The following is a 20246-nucleotide window of genomic DNA, read 5'->3' on the forward strand; positions in this document are numbered from 1 at the left end:
TTTGAAAGACTCTACACATTTGAACTTTTTGGAGTCAGAAAAATGTCTTTTTTGTCTGAGGACAAGATCACCCCATATGCTTAAATCCAATAAGCATTCAAGTACAGGGTAGAGGGCCTCCGCAGACACTCGAAGCAAATTTCTCTCTCACACCTTTGCTCTGACAGGGATAATTTACACCCTTTGGAAGGAAAATCAGTTGGCTTTCTAACAGTGCAACTCTCTGAGCCCAGAACCAAGCCATTTGAACTCAAAAGCCATCTGTTCATGGGCAACTCTCATCTCGGCTCATACAAGCTGGAAACGACACAAACAGAGGTAACTGAGGGGCAGGGATTATTACAGCCTCAGACAGTTCATGCAGTGGAAGGTCAGGCAGAAGGCTCGTGCTGTCAACATGTTGTGTCTTCTTCTCCTTTAGGCTGTTATTTTTAGGGGTCTCCACAGCAAATCATCTGTTTCCACCTAACTCTATCCTCTGCTTCCTCTTCTCTCACACCAACTTCATGTCTTCTCTTAGCACATCCATATATCTCCAGTTTCAACTCTTCAGCTCCATTGCGACCATCCTTCTATCAATATAACCTATCCCCCACCTCTGCACATTTCCAAACCATCTCAATCTGACTTCTTCATCTTTGTCCTCAAAACAGCCCACCTCAGCTGTCCCTCTGTGCTCATTTTAACAATTGACATTTTTTCAGCTGGCGTTTCAGGGGTGCAAAAAGGATAACATTTCAAAACTGGTCCCAGAGTGGATAAATTTGCACGGAAAAACATTTTCCATGTTTCCCATAGCAGACTTTTTGCTTTGTTTTATATGTGTTTTATATATGAAATAGTAGTTTGTATCAATATTGCAGAACTATGTTGTAATTTTTCTTTTCTTATACAGTCTTATGCAAAAGTTTAGGCACCCCTTAGGAATGTCACTGCATCAGTGTGTCACTTGCTGAGCTTTTTTTAGAAGCAACTTCATTTTAACATATGTTATACTTTATGGAAACAGAAACATTTCAGCTGTGAAATCATTTTTATGTGCATTTACACAAAAATAGGCATGTGCATAAATTTGGGCACCCCAAAGAAATAATTCCAGTAGAGCTTCTTTTTGGTGCACTAACAGCCTGTAGATGCCTCCTATAGCCACAGACAGTCCCTAGAGTCTGGCAGGTGGTATTCTGGCCCATTCCTCCATACAAAACAGTTCAGTCGGGTTTCTTGGCTTTTGCATGTAGACAGCCTACTTCAAATCAATCCATACATTTTTAGTTTAGTTTTTAGTCTGAGGACCAGGATGGCCATTTCAGAGCATGGTACTTGTGCTTCAGCACAAATTCCTTGGTGGATTTTGAACAGTGCTTAGGATCATTATCCTGCTGAAAAATCCAACCCCGGCGTAGCTTCAACTTTGAGACTGACTCTTGAACATTCTTGTCAAGAATCTGCTAAAACTGAGAGGAATTCATGTGGCCTAACCCTAACCATAACTTTACCAAGGTTTCCAGTACCTGTGCTAGCCACACAGACCCATAACACGATGGACCCTCCACCAAATGTCCTGTTAGGACATAAGTTCCTTAACTCTATCTATCTATCTCATCTGACCACAGTATTTCTTTCCAAAATTCTTCTCTCTTGTCCAGATGTGCCTTTGCATGCCTCAGGTGACTCTTCTTGTGATGAACACTCAGGAAAGGTGCATCACCCTTCCAATGAGCTTTTCCTGGTACAAAGTACACTGGATTGAGGAACGATGAACAACTACACCATCAACAGCCAGATGTTCCTGTAGTTCTCTGGAGGTGGTCTGTGGCTGGTCTGTGATAATTCTAACCATCCTTCGCCTGCGCCTCTCCTGTATTTGTTTCAGCCATCCACATCTTTTCTTCACAGTGGCTGCTCCAGTGGCCTTCCATTTCTGCACTACATTTCTGACAGTGGAGACGGACAGTCCAAATCTTTCAGATCATTTCTGGTACCCTTCTACTAATTCATAATAATGAATTATCTTAGTTTTTAGGTCAGTGAAGAGCTGTTTAGAGGCCCCCACGTTTCCACTCTCTAAAAAAGAACATAGGACAAGCACAGCCAGCAGTTACTTATGTTAAATGGTCTATATATAGATCTATCTATATCTAGATCTATACATATAGATATATCTAGATCTATACATCTAGATCTATACATATAGATCTAGATCTATACATATAGATATATCTATATATATAAAGACCATTTAACATAAGTATGAGATATATATATATGTTATTCTTTTTTTTGTGTGTGTGCTCCGTGTCTTCCTCTGTTATGGAGTGCTTCTGTGGTAGCATTACAGCGCCACTCACAGGCCTGGCATAATGTACTACAGCGTTTTCAGTAGTATAGTGTGTATTTGTGTGGAAGCACGTATGTATTAAAACGATGCCGTCTTCACGGAAAAGGTTTTAGAAACAAAAACGACTTTGTCTCCGTGTGAACAAGGCCTTAGTGTGGAAAAGGGCCAATGAATTAAACTTGTTTAACAGATTTGATACTGCAGTCCTGGTCCTCACCGACACCGTTTGAAACCTGAACCACATCTACTGTAATGCCCCCAGCTGGGATTTGAAGATGTAATCATCTACCTACTATCTACACCCCACATGGACAAGCCAGCGAGCACTGTGAGGGTAAGGTTTTTTGACTTCGCAGTGCCAACACAATCAAGCCGGCTCTTCTAGGTGAGAAACTGACAGTGACGCAGGTAGATCCCATCCTTGTGGACTATCTAACTGGTAGACCACAGTATGTGCATATGCAGCGGTGTTTGTCTCACAGTCCTCTCTCCCTTCAGCTACCATACAGAGTCGTGTCACCTTCAGAAGTTTTCTGATGTTTTATGAGTCAGGTGAGAGAGTGGCACTGTAATGCTACCACAGAAGCACTCCAAAACAGAAAGGAAGACACGGAAACACACAGAGCATGCACACAAAACCCATGCGATGTTCAATTCAGGGAGAGAAGAAGAGAAGTACAAGGAGGAGAGGGGGGAACAAACATCATAAATTAGAGAACATGACAGTTTTTCACCATTACAATCATAACCTATGCATTGTATTTATTTTTAGCCAAATTGAATCGCACAATAAAAATCAATTGTGTGCCAATCAAATAATTATGAGGAAGATAGATAATATTGATTAGGGTATGTAGATCATTTTGATTTGGATATTGTAAAAAGTAGCTTATGAGTCAGAAGTGTGGGCAACCCTGACTCACACTTGAATACCCATACATGGCAATCTGCCTGCAATACAAGCATACCTCTTCCTCTGAGGGAGATCACTTCTGGAGCAAAAGCGTTCAAGGAGCTGCTGTTTGTAACATTCCCCTTTATCAACCTAAAACACTTCCTTGCTCTTGGTAATGACAGATTAAATCATGTACTAGTAATGTTCATGTAATTGTCCCATTTACATACACATGAGTTCATAAAAAAATAAAGTCAAGCATGTGAGACAGTGGGAAAAACTAGTTTATTTTTTTTTTTTAGTTTCTACCAGCTTTTTATACAGAATTGTTCAACTTTAAACAAAGCACCATATTCTTTGACTAATTAATACATTTCAGCTGTATACTAGTACATTAAGTGAAACAAAGCAGTCAGTTGTGAGTGAAGTCTTTCTGCTTAAATTCAAGGGTTTTGACAAATGTTATTTAGCCATCACATCAGGAATTACAGCAATTTTTATAATGACATAACCACTTTTTATATTTGGGGGGAAAAAAAATACTTTGCAGGCAGCTGACGTCCAGAACCCATGAACTTCACCAAATGCTGACCTTTAGCTAGCTGCTTGTTTGTGGGTTATTCTGCCTTGCATGCATGTTCTACTGGATGAAGAACTGGTGATTGTTGTATTGGCTACTCTACTCAAGCCGTTTATTTAAAGCTACCAGCAACTAAAATTAATTTTGTTGATACAAACTAGTGAAACTATTAGATTCCTGCTGTATTCCATCTATAAACAAACCATAACACAAACTTACCAAATTGTCATTTGTAGAGTTTAGCATCTCGTGCTAAAGATGGCCACAGCAGATCAGTACAAACTCCTACTTTGGATCTGCATCAATCTGCTGAAAATAAAAAGCCAAAGCATGTTAGTAATTCTAATGGTTTACTCTGAAAACAATACTTTAGGCTCACAAATAACTCTAAAGAGAACTGTTCCCATCAAGTCTCATGCAAGAGCCTATCAAGTCTAATGCAAGAGCCCATTGGGAGAGTTTTGGTTTCTGGTCAACTCCACAGCAAGTCAGGAACACTGAATCCTGACAGCCTTGGTATATGACCAAACTAAATCAAATAACGTCATATGGATTCATTGAACGTCTGCTTTGCATAGGCATATTAGACAAACATGTACAAGATACATGAAGACACATTTCCCCAATGGGGACAAACTAACATGATTTATTACTTACATTATATCAGGTCTCCAAGCAGGTCAGGATTCTAAAGAGAGTAAACGGGTCAATCTTTATTTTACCATCTTTGTAAAGGTTCAGTTGTAGTAAACTGGGTTGAATGACTTGTGGTGAGATTAGGTTCGGTTGTGTGTACATTTATTATCCTATCATGCTTTATTTTTGTTTAAAGAAATAGATAATACCACATAGCTGCCAGTACTTCCTCAGTAGTCTGATCTGCACCACTGTATCAGTGACCACACAATCTCAATAGAGCTGCTAGTCAGCTTGAGAAAGCTAGTGGTAAAGACCAAATTGTAGTCACTTGTCTTACTTGCATTTCTCACATGTACCTGAACTTTTAGGCCAACTTTTTAATTTCCAAGTACAAACAAGGTTTTTGTTGGCCGAGATATCAAATATAGGTAAAATAGTCTAAGTGTTCTGTAGTGGTATCCCACAGAGGTCATAGCAGTGACCATGCGGGTAAAGCAACACTACAGATTTACTATCTGAGGCGTTTCCAACGACAATACCACACAGTAAAGAGGTATGTCGGGACAAACCTCAGATTTCACTAGTAGACTCATCCATCACTGAACAGCTATGAGTGTAACACTCACCTGCTGTTCCACCTGACACCTTAGGTCATCCACTGCAGCTGAAACCTGCAAAAAGTAAGCCATCTTTAACAATACTCTTGTGATGGGTGTATCCGGATTAACAATGACCAGTCAAACAATTGCAATTTATGCAATTACTTTTATTCAGCCCATGTTATATCTAATGCCATAACCGGAGCATGGAAGAACTCATGAATGTTTCAACAAATATACCAGGACTCCACACACAAGGAGCATGAAGACCAACGATGCCAGATGTTGAGCTAATCTAGCACTGACTTATGAACATACCAGTTGATGAAGCAGCTGGCTGCAGATACCACACAGTGCCGTTTGTGTGCCAGTCTGGCAGAATGTTTTATACTAATAGAATAGCAGCTTCCTGTTGGCTTAAACAGTGTTGCAAAAGAAAAGAGTTACTTACACTGTAACACCACAGGCCATGGCCATGAGAACCTGCAGAAGATGAGGCAGGGTGAAGATAAGAATGTTTTTCCCCCACCACCATCAGTATATTCAGACATTTGACATGTTCAGAGAGATAGCTGTCACTCACATTTCAGAGCAGTTGAACATACTTGCTAATCATCACGACACAAAGAAAACAAAAAAAAAACCTTCCAAAACATGACTTACCAAGCAGATCTAAAGATCGACCAACACCTGGCAAATGGTGACAGAGCACACTATCAATTTAATGCCATAACACACAAAAGCAATTAGACAAGACTAACAGCTGTCAATTCCCATTAGTAACACTGCTGCAGAAAATCAACAGCAGTGGGTTGCAGAGGATTGATTGTTGTATGCACTGTATAAGCTGTACAGCCCACCAGAAAGGACCAGAGCTCATACTGTGCCAAGAGTACAGCCATGCTTGCAGCAGCTGGGTAAATTAAACTTAACTCCCATTAGATTTACTTAAAATTTTAAGTCTGTCATACAAACACAAAAAACCGTTAGAGCAGCGGGTGCAGTCGTACCTGCATATGACATTCTGGAGGGGAAGGTTGAATATCATGCTCCCATGCCTCCAAAACAGAGCTGCTGTCCTGTGAAAAGAAAGCAAACACCTACTTGAATTTTAAGGCACATTCCAGAAGTCCAGCAATACAAATCACTCCCCATTCAGGTAAACATACAGTATTTGAAAAAAAAAAAAAAAAAAAAAAAAAAAAAAAAAAAAAAAAAGTGAAACGGCGAAAACACAACAAATCTTCCTCCTCCACTTCAGACACGTGTGCCGCCCCCCCCCCCCTTCACTGCACAAGAACACGTCGTCTGATTGGCTCCTGTGATTTGGCTTTTTTGCGATAGCAAATCAATACATTTAGCGCCAATATCGGTCAATGAACAGTGCGTTCTTACGATATTACATATCGAGGTGTGTGTGCCAGGCCTCATTGTCACTGTTCAGCAACCAGAAATGCAGACGTGAAAGCAAAACCTGACATTATCTAGCCACGGAGGACTTGGGATTAGTCCACCGCACAGGAAAATCCCAATTATTAGTCGGTACCGTGGCGCTGGGGTGTCGAACACTGATAAAGGCATATCAGTTACAGTAACCACTTCATACACCGGGTTTATACGTCGCGGTGTGAGTCCGTAAAAGGGAGACCACAGGCAATATCCGTAGCGTCCTCTTTTCACTCCAGTTTAAAAACTTTCACTTGTGCGACCTCTTAATTAAAATTGGAGAGAGCTGCAACCACAGAGGCAGAGAAATAAAGCCCACGCAGAAGTGCTACAAGTGCCGACGCACGACGTAAGTTGCTGCTGCCTGCTAGCTTTAGCTCCACTAGTGCGCCACCACGCTGCCTGCCAGGAGTTTAGGCGGACTGTCATGCTGCGACAGTTGGAACTCCTCAAACACGAACGGTTCTCAGAAAACAATTTACGGATTATGTCCCAAACGTTCAGTCTATTGCTTCATTTCGATGTGGACACATTGTATTTGTTTTAAATTCAGAATCCATTTAGCACATTGGCACATACACATGTACGGCAGCTAGTTCACTAGGCGGATTACAGCCATCGCATTCCTCGTTCTGCGTCTTAATTGTATTTTACTTTTACTTACGTGTTGTAGGGACTCCGTCACCTAGACCCGATAGAGAACAGCAGTGAAAGAAAAAAGACGTGTTCCGCAAAGTCATTTATAGGCGGTGTTACGTCAGCTGAAGCCGATTTTCGACAATTAGTTCAAGGCGACTGGGAAATTTGGAAATGCTAAAGCCCAATCGGTCCGATATCGCCCCCTATAGTCTTCTTCTTCTTCTTCTTCTTCACTGAGAGTGAATAAGTTGGCCAATATCTTTTACTTGAAAGAAGAAAAGGGCAACCAATACTTCATTAATTCAATTTAATGAGTGTAAACCAAACCAACTAGTGTCCAGGTAAAACTCAATAACAACACATCCCACATCCTCTCAAAGGCTTTAACAATGCTTTTGTGAATGACCTGGTAAGTAGCTCACCATTATAGGCCTACACTGCCAGTGGACATAAACACAATCCACTGAGCGTTCCCCCACCTTCTCAACACCACCAGTGTTACCATTCAGTAACTGTGTCCAGTCTTCCTCGTGGTTTTCTCTCTCCCCCCAAATCAGCATGCTGACCTGCATCCTGCCTTCTGACAAACCCAGTGTCAACACCTGCATATGTTGTTCATCTATGTAGTGCTAGTATGATTTACTTGAACAACATACCAGCTGAAATACAATAGTTTTTCTCCATTACAATTATAAAAACCTGTCATGTCTATCCTTGCAATGTATGTTTATTGTATGTATCTCTCTCTCTCCTGTCTACCTCTTCTTCTCCTCCTCTACCCAGCCGACTGTCAGCAGGAAGGTTCTCTCTTGTGGGTCACGCTCAAAGTGTCTTTCTGTTAATAGGGAGGTTTTCTTGCCGCTGTCTGCATGCTTGGGGGTTCAGGCTCTAGGTTTCTGTAAAGCACCTAGAGACAATTTTGATTGTAAAAGGAGCTACATAAATAAAGTTGAATTGAAATTGAATCCTTAGCAACTTTTTTTTTTCCCAAACACCATCTTCCTCTGAACCACTTTCTTTCAATGCCCCAATTCAATTCCTGAGCTGCTATTGATGGCAAATCTACAACTCAAAAGTTGTTGACACCATACGGGAGCAAGAGGTTGCAGTTGTAATATACAAGGCAGGGCAGCAAAAATATATTTTGCAAACTGTTGAAAGCGTAATTAAGGGATTTCAGTGAAGCGCACTAGTAAGGGTAACGGAACATTCTATATATTTTGGTCTACACATGACATATATTCACATTAGAAGGTGCTGAGTCTGTTCTGCTTTTCAGCATCAGTAGGTTGACATTTTAGTCAAGGGTCTTTAAAAGTCACACTTGTAAAACACTTCCATTTTAATTAAAACATTTTACTTGCTCCAGGATGTACAAATACTAATGTCTTCAGAGTACTACATATTTTGCACGCTAAACTGGAAAAACCATAACTCACTTAAAACTCTACTTGCATTTGATCATTTTTCAAGTGTTTTCAAGAGAATCCAAAGAAACAATTCCAAATATTTGAACACACAAAAGCTAAAAGCAAAAAGTAAAAAAACAAAAATAACACATGAAAATTTGTTTCAAGAGAAGATTACCATGACACTTTACATGACCATTTTTAGGTCATGACAAACACAGAAGCAAGGATGTCTATATATGGCAGGTCATCTTAATGCTTAAAAGGTCCATTTACACAGTTATTCCAAAATTAACGAGGTTTTACAGGAGCAAGTTGATGCAGACTTGAAGTAGTGATAAAGGCTTTGATATTCTGCTGTGCCAAAGCTCAGAGTCCACTCTCTGTCACCACTCATAAGTTATTAATCAACACTACACGGCACAGTCCTTCACTCCATACTGTCTGGGTCTGCCTGGGCCATGTAGGCATCCAGTTCTGCATCCAGGTGTCCCTTGGTCTTTGACATGTAGGCATCCAGTTGGTTGTCTAGTTGTTCACGGGTGACAGTTGGACGACCAACACCTCGACCCCGCCCACGGCCGCGACCACCTCGGCCTGCGAAACCACCACGCCCACGCAGTCCTCCGCGACCTGTCCAACACAACAAACAGTGATGGTAACTGAATGGTAAAGAAGAAGAAAAAAATCTTCAATTCTGCTAGCTATGCTGTTCCATGATTTATGACTTACACAGATTCAGCAGAGTTGCTACAGTTTAAACTAAGGAAATGTAGAAGTACAGTGTGGTGTGCTCCTCTTTAGCAAAAGGTGCTGTTGAGAGCATGATTCAGTATAACAAGTATAACATGAAATGTGTTTATGCTAGTAATTGACTTAACATATGTGTGTGCCTATTGCCACGTGAGAGGAATAATTACAACAGGGCCTTCACATTGCTGTGAACAAACATGTCCCAATACAGTGAGAGAAATTGAAACTCATAAAACTAGCATTTTTTTAAAGTTAAGAAATACACACACTGTACGGAGCAAGTTGCTACCAGGAAGATGTTTATATGGTTTGATGTGATAATGATGCTCGCCACTTGAGAAAAGAATGCAAGTGGGCAATCTTTTCCTGGTTGTTGTTAGTTGGAATGGAAGTCACAGAAGTTATTGCTTGTTAGCGACATCCAGCTACTGACCTTACTGTCACACTACTATAAAAAGATGATGATGAGTGTTATTTTAATACTGCTCCACTGACCATGTAACACTTTTACATGTTTTAGATGGATAATTAGTCTTTAATATTATGGTTACTATAGTCAGTGTTTCATGTCCTCTGATGAATACTATAAGCTCCTGACCTCTGGCTACTCCTCGGGACATAGATCCTCCTCTTCCAGCAGCTCCTCCGCGGTGGCGGCCTCCTCTACGCATTATGAGGCGGCCAGCAGAGCCACGGCCTCGTATGGGACCGCCTGTAGGCATTCGCTTCCCTGTTAAATACAGAGAGATTATCACTCAGTGAATAACCAGATAGCAAAACTGCAGTTAAACAGAACTACAGCCACAATAGCATTTTGCTACACCTTAGCTCTGCAGGTGGAATCCAAAAGCACTAGGGAGATACTTTTAATGGATACACACCTCTGAGAGATAGAGCTCCCCTCATTACTCCTCCTCTTGCTCGTCCTCGAAGGCCTCCCCTCGTCATGCCCCGCATTCCTCCTCTGCTTCCAGCAGCTCCCCCGCGTATCAGTCCCCCAACAGGCCGTCCCAGCCTAGCTTGGATGTTGCTCTTACCAAGGCGCTGCTTCAGGCTCTGACAATTTTATTGTGAATGCAATTTTGACAAGATAAAAATTAGCCAAAGATTTCAAAGAGCCTTTAAACATGCACTAGCAGGAAAGTAGCCAAAATGTACATAGGTGACCTGTTCAGTTTTTGAAGGACAATGCTTTGAGCAGGGCCACAGACACCTGTGTTGCCATTGCACCCATGCACCATCATTCCGTTGTTCATGACGTGGCTACTCATTGTAAAGGGTCCGCTGACACTCATCTTGTCTGATGTTCTCACCTGCTTGTGGTTGAGAGCAGCTTGCACTGAGGGCCTGTTCTCCATCTGTTGAGCCAGCCGGCGATTGCGGGCACTAGCCAAATGCTGCTGTTGCATGGTGGCTCGAATGCTTACTGCAGTGGACTGCTTGTTCTTCAGCATGTTAGTGAAGCTTTAGAGGTGGGAGGGAAAAAGAGGGAGGAAATAAAAGATGGGGACAGGGGATATACAGAGGAGGAGGAGGCAGGGTTCCATATCAAATTCATTTCTCATCATGGATAAAGCCATGATCATGACCTAAGATCTATGTTGTACTTGTTGGCACTTGTTTACACTCTCAATCATAAGACAATAAGAATAATTTGTACCTGACTTAACAATCCAGATCAGTACAAAGAGCAGTCAAAGTCAAAGAGTAAAAGCAGAAAAAGACAGAGAAAAGACTGTAGAGGAAAAGCCCCAATTTGCCACTTACAGGCCCTACAGCTGATTGCTTGGACGTCATCGTGGTGCAACAGCAGAGGCCCTGGACATGAGGCATACGTGGCCACCCAGCCACTTACAGAATGGACCGTGACATCTAGTTAATCCACTGAGTCAGTGGTGTAAGGGTAGGTGGGTGGGTGTGGGATTCTTTGTCACGTCCAAGCTAGGACTGGGTGCTTTGTCTTTTATTAGACTTAAGGTAGAGAGAGATGACAAAGAAAGAACATGAGGATAGGAACCATATCATCCAATTCCATTGGTTTGAGAGAGAAAATCTGAGGTGCTCCATCTCCTTGGTTTAGCTCAAGCTTTCTCTTAATGCTGGTGGTCCAACATGGGCTTACCATGCATGACCAGTATCCTATCCCTTGTCTATATTTGTGCACTGCTCACGCAAGATACTTGGCCCACAGAGCCCCATAGAGCTGCATACTGCAATTATATATAATTCTTGTTGATGTGTCAACAAATGTCGACCATCCAACAAAGACAACAGAACAGTGCACACACAAGGAACAGCCAGAACAGCATCCATGTCGGGTCCAGTCCCCAACAGTAGCCTTTTGTAGAGAGTATTAGAACCTTCACAAGTCAAGGATGAGCCTTTCATCTGGTGACTAATTGCTGACAGGGTGCGTGGCGCCTCACCGCTCATTTAGGGACACTTTGGTGGTGCTTTTCAGGACAACTTTTTGGGAGGATGCAGCACTCATTTTCAAAGACTGGTGGTAGACTCCTGAAAAACAATAAAACAATGTCAACAACGTTAATATTAGGGAGAAACTTACTAGTCAAGTTCACGGTCTTATGTCAGACTAAGGAAGCACTAAATCACTCTGACAGCATCTTACAGACTTTTTGAATTCTGTAACTCTGGCCTTATTTCTTTTTGCTTCATGTCAGATTAGGAGAACACATAAAAGATGTTCAACCAGACTAATCCCGTTTAGTATGAATTGGACTGCAATAATTTTGCTAGCTAGTCTAACCATATTCTAAGCACAAGTGACCCGTTAAGGTTAATATAAAAGGCATACTCATTGTCTATTTAACCCAGGCGACCATTGGAACACGTGTGCTCCCCTGACTTGACCGTTCCAAATCGTAGACTCATTTAGTTTTTAATGGTACACGGCGTTCATTAGCTTAACCATTATGTGAAATGCTACTCCCACAGCCCACTAAACAAAACTTGAAAATCAGTCGACTGAAGGGGGAGGGGAAGCCATAGATGATGGTACCGATGCAAGGTGAAATATTATACTTCGCCTGGTGACCAACAATTGACAGTGCATTGTTTAACAAAATAGTTTATATTTGCTGCCCACTCGTCAAAACTAGTTTCAGTTTCCCGAAAAGTCTTACTTACAGTTGACTCTGCGTCGGTCGAGAACAGCCTTAGCCACCAAAGGTTAGCTTTAGAAGCTAGTTAGTTCCGGCACGTTGTGTTTATGTGTGCGTCCTTGTATTGTTCTGTTTAGCATCTATTTGGTTTCCTAACTTCCTGAGAAGTGTAACGACTTTGAAACAAATGCTTGCTAACCTCGTTTCCAGAATTATTCTAAATTTCACACACAGTAGCCTTACGTCTATCTAAAATGGTTCTGCTGGCTAAACTGACTCCGAGGATAGAAAATGGAGAGAGTTTAACGCTTACGTCAGGAGCACGTGACTTCCTGTCTTTGGTGTCTCGAATATTGCTAAAATGGCCGCTGCTGCTTTAGCTGAACCTTCTTTGGAAAAAGATGTTATTGCCGAGGGGTTGCTGGAGCTCTTGAGACCAGCTATCCAGCAACTTGATTTGCACGTACACTCAGTCAGGTAAATCTGTTTTTTATTTGCTTATTAATTCACGTAATCGAATCTAGTATGTCGTCTTCCTGGAATATTTTAACTGGTCTCGTGACTTCTACTGAGAGTGATGGCGAGATCCCAAAGTGGCATTTAGCATGCCTCGCTTGCTGATGTGGTATGTGCCGCCTCGTCTGGCTGTTGTGGTGGCATGTGGTGATCTGTGGCTCACATGCCTCTGTTTTTATGCAACATGCCATTTTGTTGGGGGATGTTTTGGTGGCATTTAGTGCCCGTTTTGGACTTTATCGCTTAGACAGTCTGCTCAAGCACTATATGTAACACTCACATGGCGTTTGTACCGATGTGTCAGCGCTGGGTGTTTTAGTGGTATGTGCCGCTTCGTTGCCCCATGCCACAGTTTTGGGGATGTTTTGGTGCCATTTAATGCCCGTTTTGGACTTCATCAGTTTGACAGTCTGCTCTAGCTCGTTGTATGTAGCAATAACATATACTGTTGCTGTTTTAGTTATTACAGCTCCTTGTCTTCGTGCCGCTTACAGACACAGACCACTCAGCTTCCTTGTCTCCTCCTAACACTCGTGCCCGTTTTATAGATTCCAGTTGTCACCACCTATGTCACCCACGTGACACAAATATTCCCTATCACCATGACAACCAGACTACCAAAACGACAAACTACTCAATACTACTGTGCCGTCCTCGGCATATGTCTGCTATACTTTGACAGGCCAGTTAAACTCTCCCCTCTTTCCAAGACTCTGAAGACGACAGTCCGTTTGTCTTAACAGGTTTATTGGATAGCAGGGAAGTGTGAAACTGAAAACAAATACAACTAATTACCGCTATGAATTAACGTTTTTAACAGTCGATCAGTGGCGTAGGAAGCATTAAAAATGTGGGGGGGACACCTTCTGTGGGTGGGTGGTGAAAAAAAGTACATAAGTATATTATGAAATATAATAATATGAAGTAGTTGCGATTTCCTGTGGATTTTAACAGTGATTTTAACAGTGTTAAACTATTTTACCTACAGAAGTAAACACTTCATGACTATTTCAGAGACAGATTCAACAAAAACTCGGTGACAAACAGAAACTAATTCCAAGTGAAACAACAGTTTTGTCAAACATACTGGTGCTACTACACTAACAGCCTCCATATCTGAGGCCTTCTCTCATTTACAGAGACAAAAAACTGGCAAATCCCATAGAAAAATGAACCAAACTGCTTAATGCAGATAATACTGAAACACTAAAAATACTAACTTACAAAAAGATGCATGTCTTTATTTTTATTTGCTTAACTGCTCAATTCACAACAAACCTTGTGGATGTGTTTATAATGATGCGCTGCCTCATCTGCTACATCAGTGTGTCCCTGTTCATATAATGCACCACTGTGTCCTGACGGTCCATCACATGTGTTTTATTCTTGCTGATAAGAATAGGAGCAGGTGGCTGTGTGCACTGGCTAGGCGAGGCTGAAGCTAGCAGGCTAACAGGGGCTAACCTGGCCTTATTACAATATGGGTTAATGCTGAAAACAACTCTAACTCTCCGTGTCTTTGTTAGGAATCTCCTCATGTCCATTGTGTGTGGGGAGGGAGCAGAAAAGGCAACAACATGTCATCAGACAAATAAGACCGTCTACTGTAACTGAAAGTAAACAGCAGCTTCCTCCCAACTTTTCTAAGTTGATTTAACATCAGCCTAACCTCACCTGGGGCCATGTGACAAAGCAGTAAGGCTTTAGCATGAGCTGGACTTTGTGGGATGACACTGACGTTACCTCCTCCAGCTTCGACCAGCACTGACGGTTCTCTTTACGGTGTTTTACGCTCGCTCGATGAAAGCCACTGGCTTTGTTAGGTCCGTTACTATAGTAACGGTATTGCAGCGCTGTGGTAACCAGGAAAACATGGAGTGGATTCAGCGGTGAGGTTATTCTCTTATGAACCAACTGGAACGGAGTTTTTCACGAGCAATCGAAACAGCGTTAGGTGGAGTTTCCTACTCACTAAATGTGGGGGGGTCCAAACAGGCCATTTTAAAATGTGGGGGGGACACGTCCCCCTCTGATATAATGGTAGCGACGCCTATGCAGTCAATATGTATTTCTGAACTAAAACTGAATAAAATATTATTTATACGTTGTATGTCTAACAAACATAAACCTTCAATATTAACAGAATAATATATCATGTTATAAACAACTCTACATTCGCACATTTACATCTAATCTGTATCTACACACGCTGCACGGCAATGACAGTCAAAGAACTACTCGATAAAAAGGAAAAAAATATCAACACAAGCACAAAACATCAGAAGATCAGACCATTAGATTCCATCTAAAGATCAATAAGATAAAGTAAAAACAAAGTTACATACTCACGATGCTGCGTTAGGCGTGAGACATAAACTATTATACACTGTAACTAAAGGCCGCGGCTCCAAAGCTCAGTGCACAGTTATCCATATAACCGCTCTCTGTCTCCATGGTAACATGACGCTATGGCTAAGCAGCTAGAATTCTTAAACAACCACGTCATAGAATGCAGTGAGTATAAATAAATCTGCCCTTTTTTATAACAAAACAACTACACTAACACAATATATGGCTCCTACAGTATATATGATTGCTGTTAGCCGTTCCTTTCCTGATCCAGACTGCTGTCGGAAACACAGGGGAGAGCGGCCTCCAGGGCCGGAGGGCGGTGTCCTCTGGGTCTAACTCCCTAACCCTGACTCGGTAGCAAAGAATGATGAAGGTGGCGGTGTACTAAATAATGGACCATGGTTGCTGGAAGGATGGCTTTATTTTTGCCAGTGCTGCACAGAAAACATGGGGTAAACTAAACTTACCTCCGGTCGCCAGCTAACTTCAATAGGTGTTGCCCTGTCTCGCCCTCAACACACTTCTCTCGCTCCTGCGGGCTCGCTCAATACACACGCGCGGCGCACCTCCGGGCGCGCGCACGCACTCACACATTCACCCTGAGCTGCCTGGCTTACAGATACACTAGATACATCTCACAACACTACGTACACTGAGTGATACAACGCGCTAGAGCAGACTGTCAAACTGATGAAGTCCAAAACGGGCATTAAATGGCACCAAAACATCCCCAAAACTGTGGCATGGAGCAACAAAGCGGCACATACCACTAAAACACCCAGCGCTGACACATCGGTACAAACGCCATGTGAGTGGTACATGTAGTGCTCGAGCAGACTGTCTAAGCGATAAAGTCCAAAACGGGCACTAAATGCCACCAAAACCCCCAACAAAATGGCATGTTGCATTAAAACAGAGGCATGTGAGCCACAGATCACCACATGCCACCAAAACAGCCAGGCATGGCACTTTGAGTTAGGCACATACCACTTCAGCAAGCGAGGCATGCCAAATGCCACTTTGGGATCTCACCCCTACTGATTCTCCAGCCTGAAACAAAGTTACAAGAGCAAATGAAGCTTAATTCATTCTTCTTGTGAATTAATGTGAGTCTTGTATTTTGCAGGGAAAGCCAGGTAGAATTAAGAGAACATATAGACAACCTGGCTACAGGTAATGATATTTGTGACACCTCTCTTTTTTTGGATTGTCAATATCTCAGACAAACTTTATAAAGTATATTGCGACTTATACCAAATAACCAGTGCCTACTAGCGATTGAAATGTCTGATATCCATTCTTTGCAGAATTATGCAGGATAAATGAACATCAGAAGGTGGCTCTGGACCTGGACCCCTATGTAAAGAAGCTGCTGAATGCGAGACGCAGGGTGGTGCTAGTAAACAACATTTTGCAGAATGCCCAGGTTCGTAACCATCAGTTATATCTTTAACGGTAGCTGTTTATGCACATGTACTGTATGTAGCATCTTTATAGAATATTCATTCAGGAGCTAAACACTAGTATGCAATCGAAAATAAATCCATTTATCAAGTCACGGCTAATGCTTGGTAATGTCACAATATTACCAACCAAACAAATGAAGTTCTATAGAGCTGTCAAAAATCTGCATATAATTTTTCACTCGTGAATGCCTTTTCGTAATGGTCTATTCTTTAATGATTAGTTTAATGATAACATCTTTAAGGAGACAACATTAAAATAAGATGTTAAGTGTCACCAGGACGGATGTGAAATCTCTAAAACTCTGCCAGGTTTAAGCTGCTGTATATCTAACAAAAAGGTGGAAATACCGCTATGAAACTGCTAGTTTTAGTCTCATCAGCTTCCACACCTCCTTTATTTATTTATTCAAATTTCATTTATGAAAATAACATTAATCTGACATACAGTCTACACATTGTTAATGTGGTAAATGACTATTCTAGCAGGAAACTGATTTTTAATGGTATATCTACATAGGTGTACAGAGGCACATTTCCAGCAATCATCACTCCTGTGTTGTGCAGTTATGTTAGCACAGCTGACAACTAAACAGAGAAGCTATAGAACTGGCGTGGTGAACCCCAAACGTTTGAACAGTAGTATACATCAGTGAATTTCTTTGAAAAATATCTGTGCCTGAAGCTGAATGATTTCACATGGAATGATCCGAATAAGTAAAGTACCGTAGTAAATGTCCCTCATGTCTCAGTTTGCATTTGCATTCACATATGCAGCTCTCCTGGTGAAGTTTAAAGAGTGTCTAAAACTGCATAGATGTCAATGTCTTTATTTAATCTTTATTTATATAGCACATTTATAAGGGCATCGCCCACCAAAGTGCTTAACATTAAAATACATAAAATAAACTCAAATTGATAAAAAACATAAAAGAAATAAACTGCAGTAAAATACAATAAAACAAAGATACAATCATAATTGGTAGTTGTGGCTCAGGTGGAGTGGTTGTCCAACTGTGGGGTTGACAGTTTAATACCTGGAACAGGCCTGGGCAAGGCTAGTTACCATTTATTCACCACTGCATGTTGTTGGCTTTTATAAATGGCGTCATGATCAATATCAATATGATTTTGTCAAGAATTTCCCAAAAGTCTCTTTGATGTCAAATTGAAACCAGATTTGTACTAACTGCAATTAATTGTTTAAGATAAAAAAATAAGTGATTGCATAAGTATTCTTAAAGTCACTTTGTAGTACAGAGTCTATGTAGATGCGTTACATCACATAGAACCAAGTTTTTATAAACTCCTGCAACATAAAAGTCCCTAAGATGACAGCAGAAACATAAAAATAATGTATATGTGAAGTCTCTAAAATTCTCTAAATATTCTCTAAATTCAACATGTTACTGTGCAGCGTGAGTTATAATGGAATGGTAAACTTAACAGGTCATCTAAGAGAATTCCTACAGATTGATGTTGTCACCACCATGGTGGTGTGGGGATGTGCAGTGTTGGGTGACAGCATCTGTAGCTCCAGTTGACCATAGAGCATGCTTTGGTGGACTGGTGAAAATCCCAAGCAACGGGCGTTGTATGTATGTGTAAGGCTGGGGAAACACTACATGCCACATTAAGTAAAAAAAACGGGTTTGGATCAAGTAGTGGCTGTGGCTGTAGTGTTTGCATTCAGGTTGGTGATTAGTTCACACTATCCGACCGCATCCAGACTTGGCCCAAGAAATTCAAACATGTTTGAATGACTGTGTTCTTTTGTATTCATGGTGCACTTACAGCCTGAAAAACTGATTAACGAAAGGCTGGACCTTTTAATACACAAGTGTCTGTATATTGCAGTCACTTGAAACTCATTCATTGCACCCGGGCGATCTTCATTTTACTGTATTCTCCTGTGTAGCACCAATTTGCTGAACTTTTGTCAAATCAGTCACTTTGAAGGAAATTCATGCAATCATCTTTTTTACATTAAATGCTTTCATATATTTTACATTACTTTGTAGAATTTTGTTTTCAGTTTGACAACTTAATGAATTTCTTTTTGTAAATTTTTGCCAAAAAAGCTAAAAGATTTCTTTTTGGCTGAGGTAAGAGCTCTTTCAGGGTATTCTAGTATTGTTGAATATGACCTTATTTGTTCTGATTGACAGGCATTGTATCAACATTTCTTGGCTGCCTGTGTAGACTGTTGTTTTAGTGTACATGGCCTTCGAGATAACTTGTGCTTTCAGTGTGTCAAGATTTAAAAAGCTTTTCTAGACTTTGCTGTGCTGGATCACCTCAGAATACATGTGATAATAAGAAGAGATCTCAACAAATTGACCAAAAAATTCAACAAAATCTGTGCAGACAAAATGTGCCTTTCCTGCAATTTGTCTGATTCGGTATCGAGATTTGTGGATATGACAAAAGTGCATAAAAACCAATATGTGATGCTGCAGCTGCCTGTGGATGGAAACATCATTTAAATGCATTCCAGGGGTTGCTTCCCTGTTCTGACCCACACCCAATGTCCAAAACAGAGTTTACATAATCCAAATCATTTTTTTGGTTTTTTTTGTAAATGTGAGATTTCCCATACAGAGCAGTGTTTTTAATCATTGATAGTTGTCATTAATATGCTCTCAGTGAAATTTAACTGCTTCAGATGCTCAAGTTCTGTGTTAACTAGAGTTGTAACACTGTATTGAAATTATCACCACTACCACACCTAATGCTACTATAATGCACTATATGCAGCTTGTAATACCAACTGATCGAGTTCATGCAAATTGATCAAATTTAAACAATACATATACAACATCATAACCTAACTGTTTCATCCTCAGGAACGTCTGAGGAGGCTCAACCACAATGTGGCAAAGGAGACGGCAAGAAGAAAGACCATGCTGGAAGCATCAGGGTTCAGCTCACGCTCTCCTAGTAAACCTTGAGTTGCCTCTTTATGTTGTGCCATTTGCCCTGAGCAAGAGGCATATATCCCAAAAAGCCCAAAAGCTGCTCCACTAGGAGGACCCCTCGTTCTTTAATAGATAGACATGCATTGCTCTTGTCATTAAAAAGAATCCAGGCTACTAGCTGCTGCTCCTAATAGACTAATGTCTTATCTTCTGGAAAATACATGTCAGACTTCTAGTATAACCTAATTACACATAGTTAGTTAACCATTAGCTTTCTTTCTATATTTATAGTTTTGTCTTTTGATTAGGGGAATAAGTGGGCTGACATACACAGTGGCATTTATTTCACAATGAACCTGCAATTGTTTTACAGGTAAGATAACCATGGACAAAGCATACAGACAAATTATGCACGTGACTGCACTGGACTTCAGTCATCTTTTGGACAGATCGCTGTGTTGCTACTGGAAGCTGTTTATATTATGTCTTAATGACTGCTGTTCTCTGCTCTAGGAGTGCAAATGACCAAAATATCTGGACCAGAGTGAAAGAAAATAAATGTTTGGCTGAAGTCACA

At 41.1% G+C, this 20246-nt stretch overlaps 2 protein-coding genes, 1 long non-coding RNA gene and 2 other non-coding genes across 5 annotated transcripts; 1 reads left to right on the forward strand and 4 right to left on the reverse strand.

The window, feature by feature from the left end:
- Positions 1–3499: 3499 nt before the first annotated feature.
- Positions 3500–7286, reverse strand: LOC114432738 (uncharacterized). The gene is made up of 7 exons (XR_003670304.1): positions 7162–7286; positions 6062–6130; positions 5715–5741; positions 5503–5534; positions 5079–5123; positions 4471–4501; positions 3500–4122 (listed from the first exon to the last, which is right to left on the reverse strand). It is a non-coding gene; the product is annotated as an uncharacterized LOC114432738 (long non-coding RNA).
- LOC114432752 (small nucleolar RNA SNORA18) lies at positions 4893–5027 on the reverse strand. The gene has a single exon (XR_003670316.1). It is a non-coding gene; the product is annotated as a small nucleolar RNA SNORA18 (small nucleolar RNA).
- LOC114432746 (small nucleolar RNA SNORA8) lies at positions 5272–5409 on the reverse strand. Its single transcript, XR_003670311.1, has one exon. It is a non-coding gene; the product is annotated as a small nucleolar RNA SNORA8 (small nucleolar RNA).
- Positions 7287–8454: 1168 nt separating the features above from the next.
- chtopa (chromatin target of PRMT1a) lies at positions 8455–12733 on the reverse strand. The gene is made up of 6 exons (XM_028399060.1): positions 12446–12733; positions 11725–11812; positions 10612–10762; positions 10180–10354; positions 9897–10028; positions 8455–9178 (listed from the first exon to the last, which is right to left on the reverse strand). The coding sequence occupies exons 2-6, from the start codon at positions 11787–11789 to the stop codon at positions 8976–8978; spliced, it is 726 nt and encodes a 241-aa protein (XP_028254861.1). The 5' UTR covers positions 11790–11812; positions 12446–12733; the 3' UTR covers positions 8455–8975.
- An 11-nt stretch (positions 12734–12744) lies between these two features.
- On the forward strand, positions 12745–20246 carry snapin (SNAP associated protein). Its single transcript, XM_028399062.1, has 4 exons — positions 12745–12897; positions 16415–16461; positions 16596–16714; positions 19598–20246. The coding sequence occupies exons 1-4, from the start codon at positions 12782–12784 to the stop codon at positions 19700–19702; spliced, it is 387 nt and encodes a 128-aa protein (XP_028254863.1). The 5' UTR covers positions 12745–12781; the 3' UTR covers positions 19703–20246.

Source organism: Parambassis ranga, chromosome 2 (assembly GCF_900634625.1).
Source record: "Parambassis ranga chromosome 2, fParRan2.1, whole genome shotgun sequence".
In the NCBI taxonomy this organism is placed as follows: domain Eukaryota; kingdom Metazoa; phylum Chordata; class Actinopteri; family Ambassidae; genus Parambassis; species Parambassis ranga.

What these genes read in the sequence shown, in the direction of transcription:
- chtopa (XM_028399060.1), bottom strand. Translation starts at nt 11,789, where the DNA reads ATGAGTGCTGCATCCTCCCAAAAAGTTGTCCTGAAAAGCACCACCAAA. An exon ending in AAAGTGTCCCTAAATGAGCG is followed by an intron (nt 10,763 to 11,724) that starts GTGAGGCGCCAC and finishes CCACCTCTAAAG; the next exon opens with CTTCACTAACATGCTGAAGA. An exon ending in GGGAGCTCTATCTCTCAGAG is followed by an intron (nt 10,029 to 10,179) that starts GTGTGTATCCAT and finishes TGTATTTAACAG; the next exon opens with GGAAGCGAATGCCTACAGGC.
- snapin (XM_028399062.1), top strand. Translation starts at nt 12,782, where the DNA reads ATGGCCGCTGCTGCTTTAGCTGAACCTTCTTTGGAAAAAGATGTTATT. An exon ending in TATAGACAACCTGGCTACAG is followed by an intron (nt 16,462 to 16,595) that starts GTAATGATATTT and finishes CATTCTTTGCAG; the next exon opens with AATTATGCAGGATAAATGAA. An exon ending in ACATTTTGCAGAATGCCCAG is followed by an intron (nt 16,715 to 19,597) that starts GTTCGTAACCAT and finishes TTTCATCCTCAG; the next exon opens with GAACGTCTGAGGAGGCTCAA.